Consider the following 14,321-nt stretch of genomic DNA (forward strand, 5'->3'; position numbering starts at 1 on the left):
TTGATTTTCTAAAGCTACTGGCTCAATTCTGCAGATTTGTAAAATTGTAACCAGTCATTTTCTCTTTGAGGGGGCTTGTTTTTTCACGATTTTGACACCTGTCTACATGTTTTGTTTTGTTGTCTGTCTCCCCCTTCTAGAATGTGAGCCTGTTAATGGGTAGGGACCGTCTCTATATGTTGCCGACTTGTACTTCCCAAGCACTTAGTACAGTGCTCTGCACATAGTAAGCACACCATAAATACGAATGAATGAATAAGGGAATTAAGGTCCACTTGGTTTATGTTATTCAGCTCGAGGAATGGCTCTTACCAAGTCTATGAGTTTAGTGACGGGAATATCTCGGATCGGCCTTCTCATTCGACACAAGGCTTCCAGGGAGGTACCAAAACAGCTGGGCAGGTAATTCCCACTGATGGTCAAGAAATAATCTTTGCCTCTATCCAGGTGAAGGACAAGGATATCTTCAATGCTGTCTTCCCCTGAGTTCAGGATTGTCACAGAGTCTTTGCTGACATACACATCCAGGGAAATGTCCATGGTCTCATCTGAAATGAGACCAATATCACTTGGCATTGGCAGAAGCTTCTACTGGAAAAACAATCCAGACAAAGGGATCAACAGAATCACTCTTCTTGGGAAAAAAAATCGGGGAGAAAGGAAGGGACCCAATTCTCTTGTATCTAGCCTGGCACTTGGTACCGTGCTCGGCATGCATAAGCACTTAACAACTACAATTATTCAAATGCAGGCACCATTAGACAGGGCTAAAATGACAGGTGACGGACAGTCAGAACATGGCTTGGGTCACGTCGGGACAATTGGAGGAGGAATGGGATTATGGGAAGGTGAGGAAAAGGCTCCAAAGGGTTGAACTCACTTGGCTCTAGGTAGCCCTCACAAGGTTCAGCACGAAGCCACGGCTTGCAGTACTGGCTGTCGTTGAGCTTAGGGATGAAAGAGAAATGGCAAGGGACCTGGCCGTTGTTTGTGATCTGGAACTTTTCTTTTTGCAGCTGTCGAAACTTCACCTTTTCAAAAACAAACTGTGGAACAAGAAGACACAGGAAACTTGAGGTACTGGGAGGAAGAAGCCGAATTGGTGGAATTATGTTGGGGAAGACCAAAACTGTGGGAGAGGATCCCACTTGAGCTGGGAGGTACTTGTTAACATACAGCGGAAGATGACCTGGGGGACCACTTGAGGAAGCAACAGGCTGGAGGCAAATTTCAGTCAGTTAGAGGTGGGCAGAACGGATGGCAGATGTAAGAACTGTGTGTCAATTCCCCTAGTTTCTGCCCTCCCGACTTCTGACTTCGCACTCCCTCCCCCTCAGCGAGAGCTGCATAAGCCCAACAAATGGGGCTTTAAGACTAGAGCAGGGTGTGCATACACACACTTTCATACTTTTCTGGAAAAAGGCTCAAAAACACTCCCCTCTTTACTTCTGGAGATGCTGCCTCTCCCTCTAGATGGCAGGCTCTTTGTGGGCAGGGACTGTATCTGCTAACTCTTTTTTAAAAAGGTATTTGTTAGGCACTTACCATGTGCCAGTCACTGTTCTAAATACAAGATGATTAGGTTAGACAGTCCCTGCCCCACATAAGGCTGACAGTCTTAGTTGCCATTTTACAGTTGAGGTAACAGGCACAGAGAAGTGACTTGCCTAAGATCCACAGTAGACAAGTGGTGGAGTGAGGATTAGAACCCGGGTCCTCTGACTCCCAGGCCTGGGCTTTATCCACTAGCCCAGACTGTGGATGGGCTGGGCCATCCACTAGGTCAGGCTGCTTTCCCTATTATATTGTACTCTTCCAAGCTGCACATATTTAAGAGTTCACTAAATACCATTGATTAATTTACTGGGGGGCAGAGGTGCTGGAGTTATGACCAATTTTCTAGTGAGATGCAGTGATATTAGGCCAATTTGGGGACTTGGGGAGGAAAGAGGAATGGAAACTGTCATTCAGGAGGAAAAAGAGTTAGTGGCTAGAGAAGGAGGTGCCACTCAAAAGGGACAAAAATTGAAAACACTCCTTCCTCCTTGGCTTGGTGTTACAGGCCCCCAAAGCTGCTGCAGTGTAGGTGGCAATCCTTAAATGTATTTAACTGTAATATTTAACTGTAAGCTGTAGTAGCTTGCAGTGTCTGGTATTCCTTTCACCTAGAACATTCCTGGTTTCTAATATTTTTTAACTCATTCACTCCTACAGGCCTTGGAACAAAGAACCTGAGTTCAGAGGGGGAGAAAATTCTTCCGTCACTCCCTGATTCTTCCCTCAACCTGAATTGAGGGAAGAATCTTTCTCCTGAAGCCAAAGGCTTCTTTAGTGTCCAACAAAACCACTTACTTGTACCTTCTCAAAAGCCCGTTAAACAGCCCATCATTTCAAGAGACTGAATAAGCTTGAACTTGAAAAAAAAAATCCATCTAGTTTATTTGAGAGCACTGAAAAAAGTCCCATGCAAGCATGTTCTTCGGGTGTTTTCATTTCTTTCACTTTACCCTATCTAAAAAAGGTACTGATACTATATTAAAGGTTTCCAATGTTGCTTCATTTCAGTAACTTCAGATGAATTACCACCTGTTGTGGCACAAAATCGAGATGAAAGGGACATTAAGAGGTCTTCTCTAGTCCAGTCCCTTGTCTTGGAAGATCAATGTCTAAACCATTTGTGGGGGGATTTTAAATGTCTGTAGGGAAGGGATTCCCTATTCTCCTATAGGAGACTGGTGGATGTTTAGCTTCCTTTTCAGTCATGAATGTCATTATTTTAAACTAAGCTTTATGCAGCAATTTCAGCTCCTTTCCTCTTATTCAGCCTTTCTGGGAATGGAGAGCTGGTCAGTATCCTCTTCATATTAATAATAATAATGTTGGCATTTTTTAAGCGCTATGTGCAAATCACTGTTCTAAGCGCTGGCGGGGTGGGGGGGGGGGAATACATGGTGAGCAGGTTGTCCCGCATGGGGCTCACACTCTTCATCCCCATTTTACAGATGAGGCAACTGAAGCTCAGAGAAGTTAAGTGACTTCCCCAAGGTCACACAGCAGACACGTGATGGAGCTGGGATCCGAACCCATGACCTCTGACTCCAAAGCCTGTGCTCTTTCCACTGAGCCACGCTGCTTCGTTTACACTTCACATATTTTTCTGGACCCTTTCTGGATTCTTTTCCCCCCTTTTAAGACTACTGGGACCAAATCTGGAGACAATATTCTAATTAGGATCAGAACAATACAGAGTACAGTAGAATGAATATTACTGGTTCTTGAACATCAGTCAATGGCTTTTACTGAGTACTTACTGGTTGCAGGGCACTATACTAACCACTTGGGAGAGAACAATACAGTGAGTTGGTAGACATGATCCTTGTCCTGAAGGAGCTTACAGTGTGGCTCAGTGGAAAGAGCACGGATGGACGGAGGACGGAGTCAGAGGTCATGGGTTCAAATTCCATCTCCGCCAACTGTCAGCTGTGTGACTTTGGCCAAGTCACTTAACTTCTCTGTGCCTCAGTTACCTCATCTGTAAAATGGCAAGACTGTGAGCCCCCCGTGGGACAACCTGATCACCTTGTAACCTCCCCAGTGCTTAGAACAGTGCTTTGCACATAGTAAGCGCTTAATAAATGCTATCATTATTATTACAGTCTTAACGGACTGACTACTGTCCACCAGACTTTATAAATGTACTTTTTCCTGCTCTACTTGTGCTTAGCCAATGCGTTTCCTTACCCTGACACTGTGGTGGTGCTGTTTCTTTGTGTCCAACTGAATTCCATCCTACTTTGAAGGCTCACTTCTTTACTCTATTCAGTTTTATTTCTGCCATCCAATGCTTTAGCTCAACTGCTCAATTCAATGTCATCTGCAAACTTGATGTGCATTCTTTCCATCATTTTTTCTAATCTCTGATTACAAGAGCAAAGGTGGCCTTGAGCTTTGCCTTCACATTTTCAGTGACTGCTCCTGCAAAATTCATTATTCCTATATTCTTTTGCCTTTTTGTACATCAATGGTATTTGAATGTACACTCTGTATATCAACTCAGACTTCTTTTCTGTCTCTTTTTCTTTCCCTTCAATCAGTGGGATGGACCGAGTTGCAGGAATACTCTAGAAGAGGGCAAGAAAAGAAACAGACAAAATCCCTGCCCTCAAGAAGCTTGAAGAACCTGCCTGATGTAATAAAAATAGCAATAATGATTGTATTTGTTAAACGCTTCCCATGTGTCAAGCACAAGGTAATTAGGCTGGACACAGTCCCTATCCCACATGGGGCTCACAGTCTTAATTCCCGTTGTACAGATGAGGGAACTGAGGCCCATAAAAGTGACCTGCCCGAGGTCACACAGCAGAAAAGTGGCGGAGGTGGGATTAGAAGCCAGATGTTTCTGATTCCCAGGCCCATGTCTATCCACTAGATCATGCTGCTTCTGAAAACAAAAAATGTCCGAAGGCAAGCTTAATGATGAATAACATCATAGGAAGAAAAAATCCAAATGCCAAATAAGATGAGCATCTTATGAAGCTGATCACTCAGAATAACTCTTCAATAAAATCTCTTCCAGCAAGTAGCTTTCTTCTACTCAAGGCTGACTTAGAATGGTGGTTTTACAGAGGGCAGGGAATGGAGGTCTGGTTTTTGCTATCCTTTCCCAAGTGTAGGTGCTCAATCGATGGTATTTACTGAGTGCTCACTGTGTACAGAACACTGTAAGTGCTTGGGAGAGTACAACAGAGTTGGTGCTCACATTTCCTGCCCACTAGGAACTTACAGTCTAGAGGGGAAGACACACATTAATATAAATTATGGATATGAACATTTAAGTCTCATGGGGCTGAAGAATAATTGGTACAAATCCAAGTGCAAGGGTGAATCAGAAAGGAGAGGAAGTAGCAGAAATGAGGGCTTAGACTGTGTGCTCGTTGTGGGCATGGAATGTGTCTATTGTTGTACTGTACTCTCCCTTTTGCTTAGTACAGTGCTTTGCACACAGTAAGCACTCAACAAATATGACTGAATGAATGAGTCAGAGGGAAATCTCTTAGAAGAGATGGGATTTTATGAAGACTTTGAAGGTGAGAGGAGTTCCAGGTCCGAGGCAGGACATGGGAATTGGGTTGGTGGCAAAATGGAGCCAATCACCACCAATCTGGCCTAGTGGAAAGAGTACAGGCCTGGGAGTCAGAGGAGCTGGGTTCTAATCCCAGCTCTGCCACTTGCCCGCTGACACACCTCGGGCAAGTCACTTCACTTCTCCATGACTCCATTTTCTCATCTGCGAAATGGGGATTCAATTCCTATTCTCCCTCTTACTTAGACTATGAGCCCCATGTGGGACAGGGACTGGATCCAATCTGATCATCCTGAATCTATTCCAGCCCTTAATACAGGGTTTGGCACACAGTAAGCATTTATCAAATACCACAACTATTACAGTAAATGATGCCAGACAATGTGTGCATTTTCAATTTATAGGTGAGTACACCGTCTAATACTGATAACTGACTTGACTGGGAAAAACTTCACGAATCCTCTATCCCAACACCAAACCCAATACCATTTTTTCCTAGTACTCTGGGTCTACTTCCCTAATCTCTCTCTTCAAGTCTGTAGACTGTAAGGTATCTTTAGACTGTAAGCTCCTTGTGGGGAATGTGTCTGTTTGTTATATTGTACCCTTCCATGTGCTTAGCACACAGTAAGCACTCAATATATACTACTGAAAGTATCTACCACCTCTGTTGTATTGAAGTCTCTCAACCTTACATAGTGCAAGCACTCAAATACCATTACTTGATTCAATGATTCAAGTTGTGTTTAATTTGTGCCCTGACTACAGTAATCAATCAGAGCTATTTAATAAGTGCATAACTGTGTGCAGGGCACTACTCAATGGAATGAGAGTGAGCGAGCAGGTAGGTCCTTCGGTCAGCAGAACACATTTTCTTTTTAATGGCCTTTGTTAAGCACTTACTATGTGCCAGGCACTGTACTAAGCCCTGGGAGACATGTCAGATAATCAGGTTAGAAACAGTCTCTGTCCCAGATTTTTTTTAATAGTATTTGTTACGTACTTACTATGTGCCAGGCACTGTTCTAAGCACTTGGGTAGATGCACAGTAATCAGGTTGGACCCAGTCCACGTCCCATATGGGGTTCACACTCAATCCCCACTTTTTACATATGAGGGAACTGAGGCACAGAGAAGTGAAGTGCTTTGCCCAAGGTCACAGCAGATAAGTGGCAGAGCTGGGACTAGAACCCACATAGGACCCACAGTCTTAATCTCTGTTTTACAGATGGGAAATGGAGACCTAGAGAAGTGGAGTCTCACAGCAGACAAGTGGAGCCAGAAATAGACCCGGGTCCTCTGACTCCACAGTGGCTGGCGAACGATGCTATTGCTGCAGCAGGCTCAGCTCTCGCTGCCCCCTCTCCACATCTCCAACCTGCAACCCAAGACTCCTGGTTTTATGTAGAGGTGTCTGGTAGCTCTGTCTGATCTTGCTTTTTGCATTTCCACTCTTCATTACTCTTAAACCAGCACGCTAGAGAGGCACAAACAGTTCTTAAAAAGGGAAGTCGCCACGTTACCCTGAGCTAGTCACCACAGGCAGCTGAAGAGGACGTGGCTCCATCACTTAAATCACTTAGCTGCTTGGTGAACAAGGACAAGTCACTTCTCTGGGTCTCAGTTTCCTCACCTGTAAAACTGCCTTCCCTCCCCCTTGGACTGTAAACCCTACAAGGGACAGAGACGATGTCCAAACTGATGATCTTGTATTTACCCCAGCACTTAATACAGTGCTTAGTACAAAGTAAGCACTTAAATACCATAATTATCATTACCATCATCATTATCATTATTAATGATAAGAAACTAGCTCTCACCTCCCGCCGACTGAGCTCTAATGAAGGAAGGAAATCATTCTCCATTCGGTCCATGATGCGAACAATGTCCTCAAACACCTTCCGGTACCTCCGGTCATCCACAACCTTCACCTGAAAGAAAACATGTCCCCTTTTTCATTTCACTTGGTCCAAACTCACAACACAGAGTTTCTCAGCCAATCTGAAATGGTGACTGAAGAAAAATAAAAAATGCAGAATTTCAATGCCTCCTGGGAAACTCCATGGACATTACATAACGCCAATCACGAACTGAAGGACACTTTGTTGAGAGTAGCAGTCCTGGCAACAGGTTCCAAGAAAGGGCATGTAACTGTCCTTCAGCCGTGGAAGCTGGACTGATAGGATCACAGTACATGGGGGAATCATCAGTGTACCAGATGACCAGTATTCACCAATAAGCCCCTCAGAGCAAAGGTACAGACTGGAGACTCACCGCCTCAGTTCTAACCCTTACTCTACTCCTAGCTCTTTGTGCTTCGATTTACTCGTTATTAAATATGCAATATTGCTTTACTGCTCAGGAGTGTACTGAGGAACAATGTAAGTGATTGTGAAGAACATTAAATTTGTGAGACGTTTTACATTCATTCAATTGTATTTATTAAGTGCTTACTGTGTGCAAAGCACTGTATTAAAAGCTTAGGAGAGTACAATACAACATCAAACGCGTTCACTGCCCACAACAAGCTTACAGACTAGAGCGGGGATAGACACACATCAATATACATAAATAAATTACAGATATGTACACAAGTGCTGTGGGGCTGGGAAAGGGGATGAACAAAGCAAGAAAATTAGGGTGACAGAAGGGAGTGGGAGAAGAGGAAAGGGAGGCTTAGTCAGGGAAGACCTCTTGCAGGGGCACCCTCAATAAGGCTTTGAGGTGGGTGGGGGAAGTAACTGTCAGATTTTAGAAGGGAGGGCATTTCCTGGCCAGAGGCAGGATGTGGGAGAGGGGTTGGTGGCGAGATATACGAGATCGAGTAGGTGAGCCTTACAGGAGTGAAGTGTGCAGGCTGGGTTGCAGGAGGTGAGGTAGGAGGGGGCAAGGTGATCGAGTGCTTTAAAGCCAATTGTGAAGTGTTTTCATTTGAGGTGGATGGGAAACCACTGGATTTTCTTGAAGAGTGGAGAAATATGTCCTGAGCGTTTCTGAAGAAAAATGTAGAAAAAACTATAAATACATAGTTTATGAGGCTTTCCAAGGGCTGAGGGAGTGCCATCTCTCTGCACTAACCTATACAAAAAACCAAACGGAATCAGGAGATCTCAGTTCCCCGCTTGCATGCTTTATGACCTTGGACAAGTCACTTCACTAGTCTGTGCCTCAGTTCCCTCATCTGTAAAAATGGGGATTGAATACTCATTCTCCCTCCACCTCAGACCAAGAGCCCCAGGGGAGACAGGGATTCTGTCCAATCTGATTACTCTGCATCTATCCCAGTGTTTAGCACAGTGCTTGGCAAACAGTAAGTGCCTGATAAATGCCATCATCAATGTTATTAAGACTGGCTCCATTGAAGTCCAGAAACAGCAAGAATGCAGATAATTTAACACCTTTCTGTGACTAAATGTTGTTTACCATGACTGGATATCAGCTTGGAGATTAAAACTATAAAACCCTCATGTTGGAGAGTTGCATAATCAAGTAATCACTTAGGAATAATCTTCTTTTTAAGCCATCATTAAAAAAATGTAAAAAACCAACAAAAAAAGACAGGAAGCAATAGTTACCCCAATAAGAAACAGTGAGCTGACAGGCTTGTGGTCACTGGTTTTCAGTTCCATGTGGCTCCGGTAATTGAGCTGCTGAATGTTTGTCCCGCGCCAAAGGATTCTGTCACACCAGGCTGGAACTCGGCATTTCCCACTGTAGAGAAACAAAAAATGCTATAACTTACCAGGGCAGTGATACCCATTCCAGAACAGGAAGGCAACACGATCTCAAAAATCCAGACTTGCCTGCTAGATTTAAATCATAACCAATGCACTCAACCTAAGAGACTTCCCCCAGAAATATTTTTCTGGATCTTAGGTGTAAATTTTGGAAAAAGGCAAGGCTCAAACTTGATGGCATACACAATTATTTCCCAGTAATAGCTTTACCTGGAATCCCAGTTGTCTGTTTTAGAGTCGAATTTGTAAGTAGGGATGAATTTAATATCACCTTCAATGAAGTCAGCAAAAGCTTTCTTGTGTGATCGCTGAATATTCAACTGGGATGAAAGGAAATAATCCATTAGCACGCCAGTGGTTTCAGTGTACCTGAAGAATACATTAATGATGTTCTTCCCATTTGCCACTAAGGACCAACTACTTAATCAATGGTATTTGAACCCTAACTATGTACACAGCACTGTACTAAGTGCTTGGGAAGGTGTACTACAAGAGTTGGTAAACACGCTCCATGCCCACAAGTAGCTTATACTCTACAGGGGGATACAGACAATATATAAATTACAAATACATGCATAAGGGCTGAGGGTGCAGGGGGTGGGGGAGTATCAAGTGCTTAAAGAGTACATATCCAAGGGTAAAGGCTATATGAAGGGAGGAGGAGTAGGGGAAAAAAGAGGGTTTATTCAGGGAAGTTCTCGATTTTAATAAGGCTTTGAAGGGAGAGTGGTGGTCTGTCATTTATTGAGGGGAGGCAGTTCAGGGTCAGATGCAGGACGTAGTCAAGGGGTCAGTGATGAGACAGATGAGATCAAGGTACAGTAAGTAAGTTGGTGTTAGAACAGCAAAGTGCGTGGATTGGGATATAGTAGGAAACCACCGAGGCAAGTCAAGAGGCGAAATGTTGACTGCTTCAAAATCGACAAGGAGTTCCTGTTGAGGTGGAGGTGAATGGGCAACCCCTGGTGGTTATTGAGAAGGAGGGAGACATGGCCTGGACATTTTTTTAGAAAAATGATCTGGATAGCAGAGTGAACTATGGACTGAAGTGGGGAGAGACAAGAGTCAGGAAGATCAAAAAGGAGGCAAAAAGGATATGTGCTTGGATCAACATGGCAGCAGTTTGGATGAAGAGGAAACGGTGGATTTTAGCAATGTAAAGACAGAACTGACAGGATTTGGTGACATAGTGAATATGTGGGTGGAATGAGAGAGATGAGTCAAGGATAATACCTAAGTTAGGGGCTTGTGAGGCAGGAAGGATGGTGGTACATCTACAATGATGGGAAAGTCAGGGGGAGGACAAGGTTTGGGTGGGAAGATAAGAAGTTCTGTTTTAGACATGATAAGCTTGAAGTGACGGGAGGACGTCCAAGTAGAGTTGTCTCGAAGGCAGGAAGAAATGTGAGACCTCACAGAGGGAGAGAGATCAGGGCTGGAGATGTAGATTACATCAAAAAGTCCATTTAGAGATAGCAAATGGATGGAAATTCAGATATGGGAGGCGTCAACAAAAAAAAGATGACAGAGGCTCCCAGAATTGGATGGGCTCCCTGAGAGTGAGTGCAGAGAGGAGAGTGACTGGCCCAGTAGTTATCCTGGGGGAGGCAGAGGAGGGGGGGGAGAAACGGAGCCAAGAAGGAACAATTAAAGAAGTAAAAAGGAAAGCCTCGATTCGATGTATCTACAGAAAACCAAGGCTAGGTTGAAAGAAATCAATATCCCTCCTCTAAGGGCCAGGATACATTGATGCTCCCCACAAATCAGATACCTTCTGAGTCCTATTCTCATCTCTCAAAGGAATCCCCAACAAAAAGAGGATTTTCTTAATTGGTACATAACTCCTCCCTTGCTCCCAAACTCTTGGATCAGCTAGCCCTGCCTTACGCATCCACACGGAGTCACTACTACCGGTCAGCCAGCACCTCCATTCTGGAGAAACTGTTTTTCCCTGTAGCCCTTGCACCCACCTGAGCTAGCATCCAGCCGGCTTTGAATTAATTCAACAGCCGCCCCCCAAAGACCCCCACACCAAACTGCACCCCGTACCTTTAAATCAGGGCTCAAGTTGCACTTCCTCCAGGAAGCTTCCCACCTTACCTTGCTGATTTCCTAACACAACTCGGCCCACACACTTCACTCCTCTAATGCCATCCTACTCACTGTACCTCAATCTCGTCTATATCTCATTGCCCATCTCTTGCCCACATCCTGCCTCTGGCCTGGAATGCCCTCCCTCTTCATATCCAACGGATGATCATTCTCCCCACCTGATTAAGCACATCTCCTCCAAGAAGTCTTTCCTAATGAAGCCCTCCTTCCACTTCTCCCACTTCCCTCTGCATTGTTCCTATAATTAAATTTGCACCCTTTATTCACCCCTCCCTCAGCCCCACAGCACTTATGTACATATTCATAGTTTTATGTATATACATGTCTGTCTCCCCCTCTAGACTATAAATTCACTGCAGACAGGGAACATGTCTAACTTTGTTATACTGCACTCTCCCAAGCATTTATCACAGTGCTCTACACACAGAAAGCGCTCAATAAACACCACTGATTGACTGAAGCTTTCAATTATCTTCCCGGCTTTTCAACCCAATCGTATTCAACCCACCATAAAAATATCTTTCCCATCAAAACCTCTTCCCTTTATTGAATCTATATGGGCATACAGTGAATGCATATTTATTTGTCTAGCCTTGCCCTATTAGAATGTTTAATCTTTAAACCAGATTGAGTCAGTGAGTCCTAGGAATCTTGAACTTCATTCTGACACTCTAGACTGTATGCTCATTACGGGCAGGGAACATGTCTACCAATTCCGTTATATTGTACTCTTCCAAGTGTTTAGTATGGTGCTCTGCACACAGTAAATGCTCAGTGAATACGACTGACTCAGATTGTCTAAATATAGACTGCAGGCATTTATGCAGAAACCAGCTGAGACCATTTTCTTCCAGGTTTTGGGGGCTTGTAGAATGGCAGGATGGGTGAGAGAGCACATCAACCTCTTCATGGGGTCAGGTACCTTACATCAAAACAGATTGGGAAATTCTACCCTAAAATATGCCCTCAAGTACCAATTGAATTCTCTGCCCTAAGTGTGCTCAACCAACACAGTGATGACAGTGAGGAAGATGAATGCTTTGGCCCAGGCCTGCCCATCTAAACCGTAAGCTCGCTGTGGGCAGGGAAAAATGTCTGTTATATTTTCATACTTTACTCTCCCAAGGGTTTAGTACAGTGCTCTGCACACAGTAAGCACTTGATAAATACGACTGACTGAGCACACATTTTTGACTGGGCACTTTGTGAAAATGGCACTTAGTTTAAAGCAACATTTTACATGGGCACAATGGGACTCCCCTCCAAGTCCTTACCTGATAAATCTAGCTACCCCTCCAATATTCAGCTCCACAACCCAACCCGCTGGATTTCAACCTCCCGGGAGAGCCCCAGTAACACGGTGGTTCAGTTCACTTACCTGATCAAGCGTTAACAGTTTCTGAATGTCGTTCCTACTAATCAGACTTTTTACCTCGTTGGCATCGAGGATGCAGAGCCTGTAGTTTAAGTCTCCCAACCAAATCACAACGCTGAGAAGTGGGACAAACACAGAAGGGCACAGCAATTGGCAACAGAATTCTTTTCAGAAATGATGTACAGAAAAACAACCAGCAGAAGCTGAAAAAGGCCAAGTAGGGAATGATGCTTCAAGCTCATTTGTTTCCATATTTTCAGGGAGAGGCTCAAGGTCCTTGCCCTCAATCCTCACACAGGAGGGGGAGGTAGAAAGAATCAGCTACTTCATTCGCTCAGGGAAATCATCAGTTCCTATGGCTCAGTTACTGCTTTTTTAATTAAGTGGTATTTATTCATACCAGTATCTGTCACCAACTCTAGATGTCAAGCTTGCTATAGGCAGGGCTCACAGCCGCTAATTCTATTGTATTGTGCTCTCCCAAGTGTTTAGTACAGTCATCTGCACACAGGAAGTGCTCAATAAATACGATTACTGTTTATTAAGCACTTACTATGTGCCAGACACTGTTCTGTGCGCTGGGGTAGATACAAGGTAATCAGGTTGGACACAGTCCCCGCCTCATATAGGGCTCACAGTCTTAATTTCCATTTTACAGATGAGGTAATAGGCACAGAGAAGTTAAATGACTTGCCCAAGGTCACAGACAAGTGGTAGAGCCGGAATTAGAAGTCAGGTCCCATGTGAGTGACACTCAAATGTGACTAACACCAACTGCTCATCTGATTTACAAGTCTGCATGTTCTCTTGCCTCCCTGACATCTCCACTTGACTGTCGCACCAGTACCTGAAATATGTCTGAAACAAAACTCTTCACCTTCCCCTCTAAATCCACTCCTCCCCCTAACTTTTCAACTTAGCTTCCCATCCGATCCACACTTCTGATTATCCCTCTGCTCATCTCACCTTGTTAGCAATTCCTACTCTCCAACTGGCACTCACTCCCCACGAAAAAATTCCCACCCTTTTCCTGTCCCACTTTCATTTACAGAATACCACCACTAGCCCCTTTGATTCCAGCCCTTACCCTTTATTGATGTCGCCTCTTCCTCTCCCTTGCAGAATTTCCAACCCTCTGATCCTTCTGGCTTTGAGACACCCACCAAAGGCTAATATAGGAGTTGGAAACTCACTCATGCTTCATGATGTTTATCTGGGGCAGGCTCTGGTCTGGAACCAAGAAACTCATGCGTGCACAGATGTCCTTGTAATCCTGATTCCGTCGCTCGAAGTCCTCCACGTGGGCAGCCAAGTGGGAATTGACGATGCAGAACGTGGTGTTGTGGAACACGAACCTTACTGCAACACCCCCTTTGTTGCCCTGGTGGCGAGAGCAGTTACTCATGGTTACCAGAGTTGGACTTTCTGGGAAAGTGGGCAAGATATGACTTCCTGAAAAAAACTTCACGTTCCTCACCATCTTCCCCATGATTCCTGTTCCAACCGTTTCGGCCGCAATATCCCGGATGTAACTCAGTTGGTCCTTCCTGGCAAACACTAACAGCATCATTCCAACCAGGCGGACCAGATGGACCTAAAAAATGAATTCCAAAAAGTGGTATTAGTACTGATATTCCACAGCGAGAGGATAGAGCTCACTTGCCTTAAAGGGTTTCGTCACAATCTCTACCATATTTCAAACCTAAATATAACCACACTTGCCCAAGTGACCTTCACTTCTCTATGCCTCAGTTACCTCACCTGAAAAATGGGGATTAAAGCTTTGGGCCCATGTGGGATATGGACTTTGTCCAACTTGACTAGCCTGAATCTACTCCAGTGCCTGGCACAGAGTAAGCACTTAAATACCACTAAAAAACAAACAAAAGAAAAACAAGGAAAACATCTCTGTTCCCTGAACGGCTTTGCAGAAGTTCTATAAACTTTACAATGAAGCCATGTTCCCTTGGAAACTAAACCTGTCCTGACCCACAAAAGACAGGAGTTCTAGAGG

At 44.3% G+C, this 14,321-nt stretch overlaps 1 protein-coding gene across 1 annotated transcript in view; it reads right to left on the bottom strand.

The window, feature by feature from the left end:
* OCRL (OCRL inositol polyphosphate-5-phosphatase) overlaps positions 1 to 14,321 on the bottom strand; it is a 51,352-nt gene that overhangs the window by 19,998 nt on the left and 17,033 nt on the right. Inside the window, exons 11-18 of the mRNA XM_038747601.1 lie at positions 13,785 to 13,901; positions 13,501 to 13,688; positions 12,311 to 12,422; positions 9,031 to 9,140; positions 8,659 to 8,794; positions 6,904 to 7,014; positions 881 to 1,046; positions 313 to 548 (exon numbers count right to left, since the gene is read on the bottom strand). Coding sequence (XP_038603529.1) covers positions 313 to 548; positions 881 to 1,046; positions 6,904 to 7,014; positions 8,659 to 8,794; positions 9,031 to 9,140; positions 12,311 to 12,422; positions 13,501 to 13,688; positions 13,785 to 13,901 — 1,176 coding nt within the window. The remainder of the gene's footprint in view (positions 1 to 312; positions 549 to 880; positions 1,047 to 6,903; positions 7,015 to 8,658; positions 8,795 to 9,030; positions 9,141 to 12,310; positions 12,423 to 13,500; positions 13,689 to 13,784; positions 13,902 to 14,321) is intronic.

Source organism: Tachyglossus aculeatus, chromosome 6 (genome assembly GCF_015852505.1).
Source record: "Tachyglossus aculeatus isolate mTacAcu1 chromosome 6, mTacAcu1.pri, whole genome shotgun sequence".
Taxonomy (NCBI): Eukaryota; Metazoa; Chordata; class Mammalia; order Monotremata; family Tachyglossidae; genus Tachyglossus; species Tachyglossus aculeatus.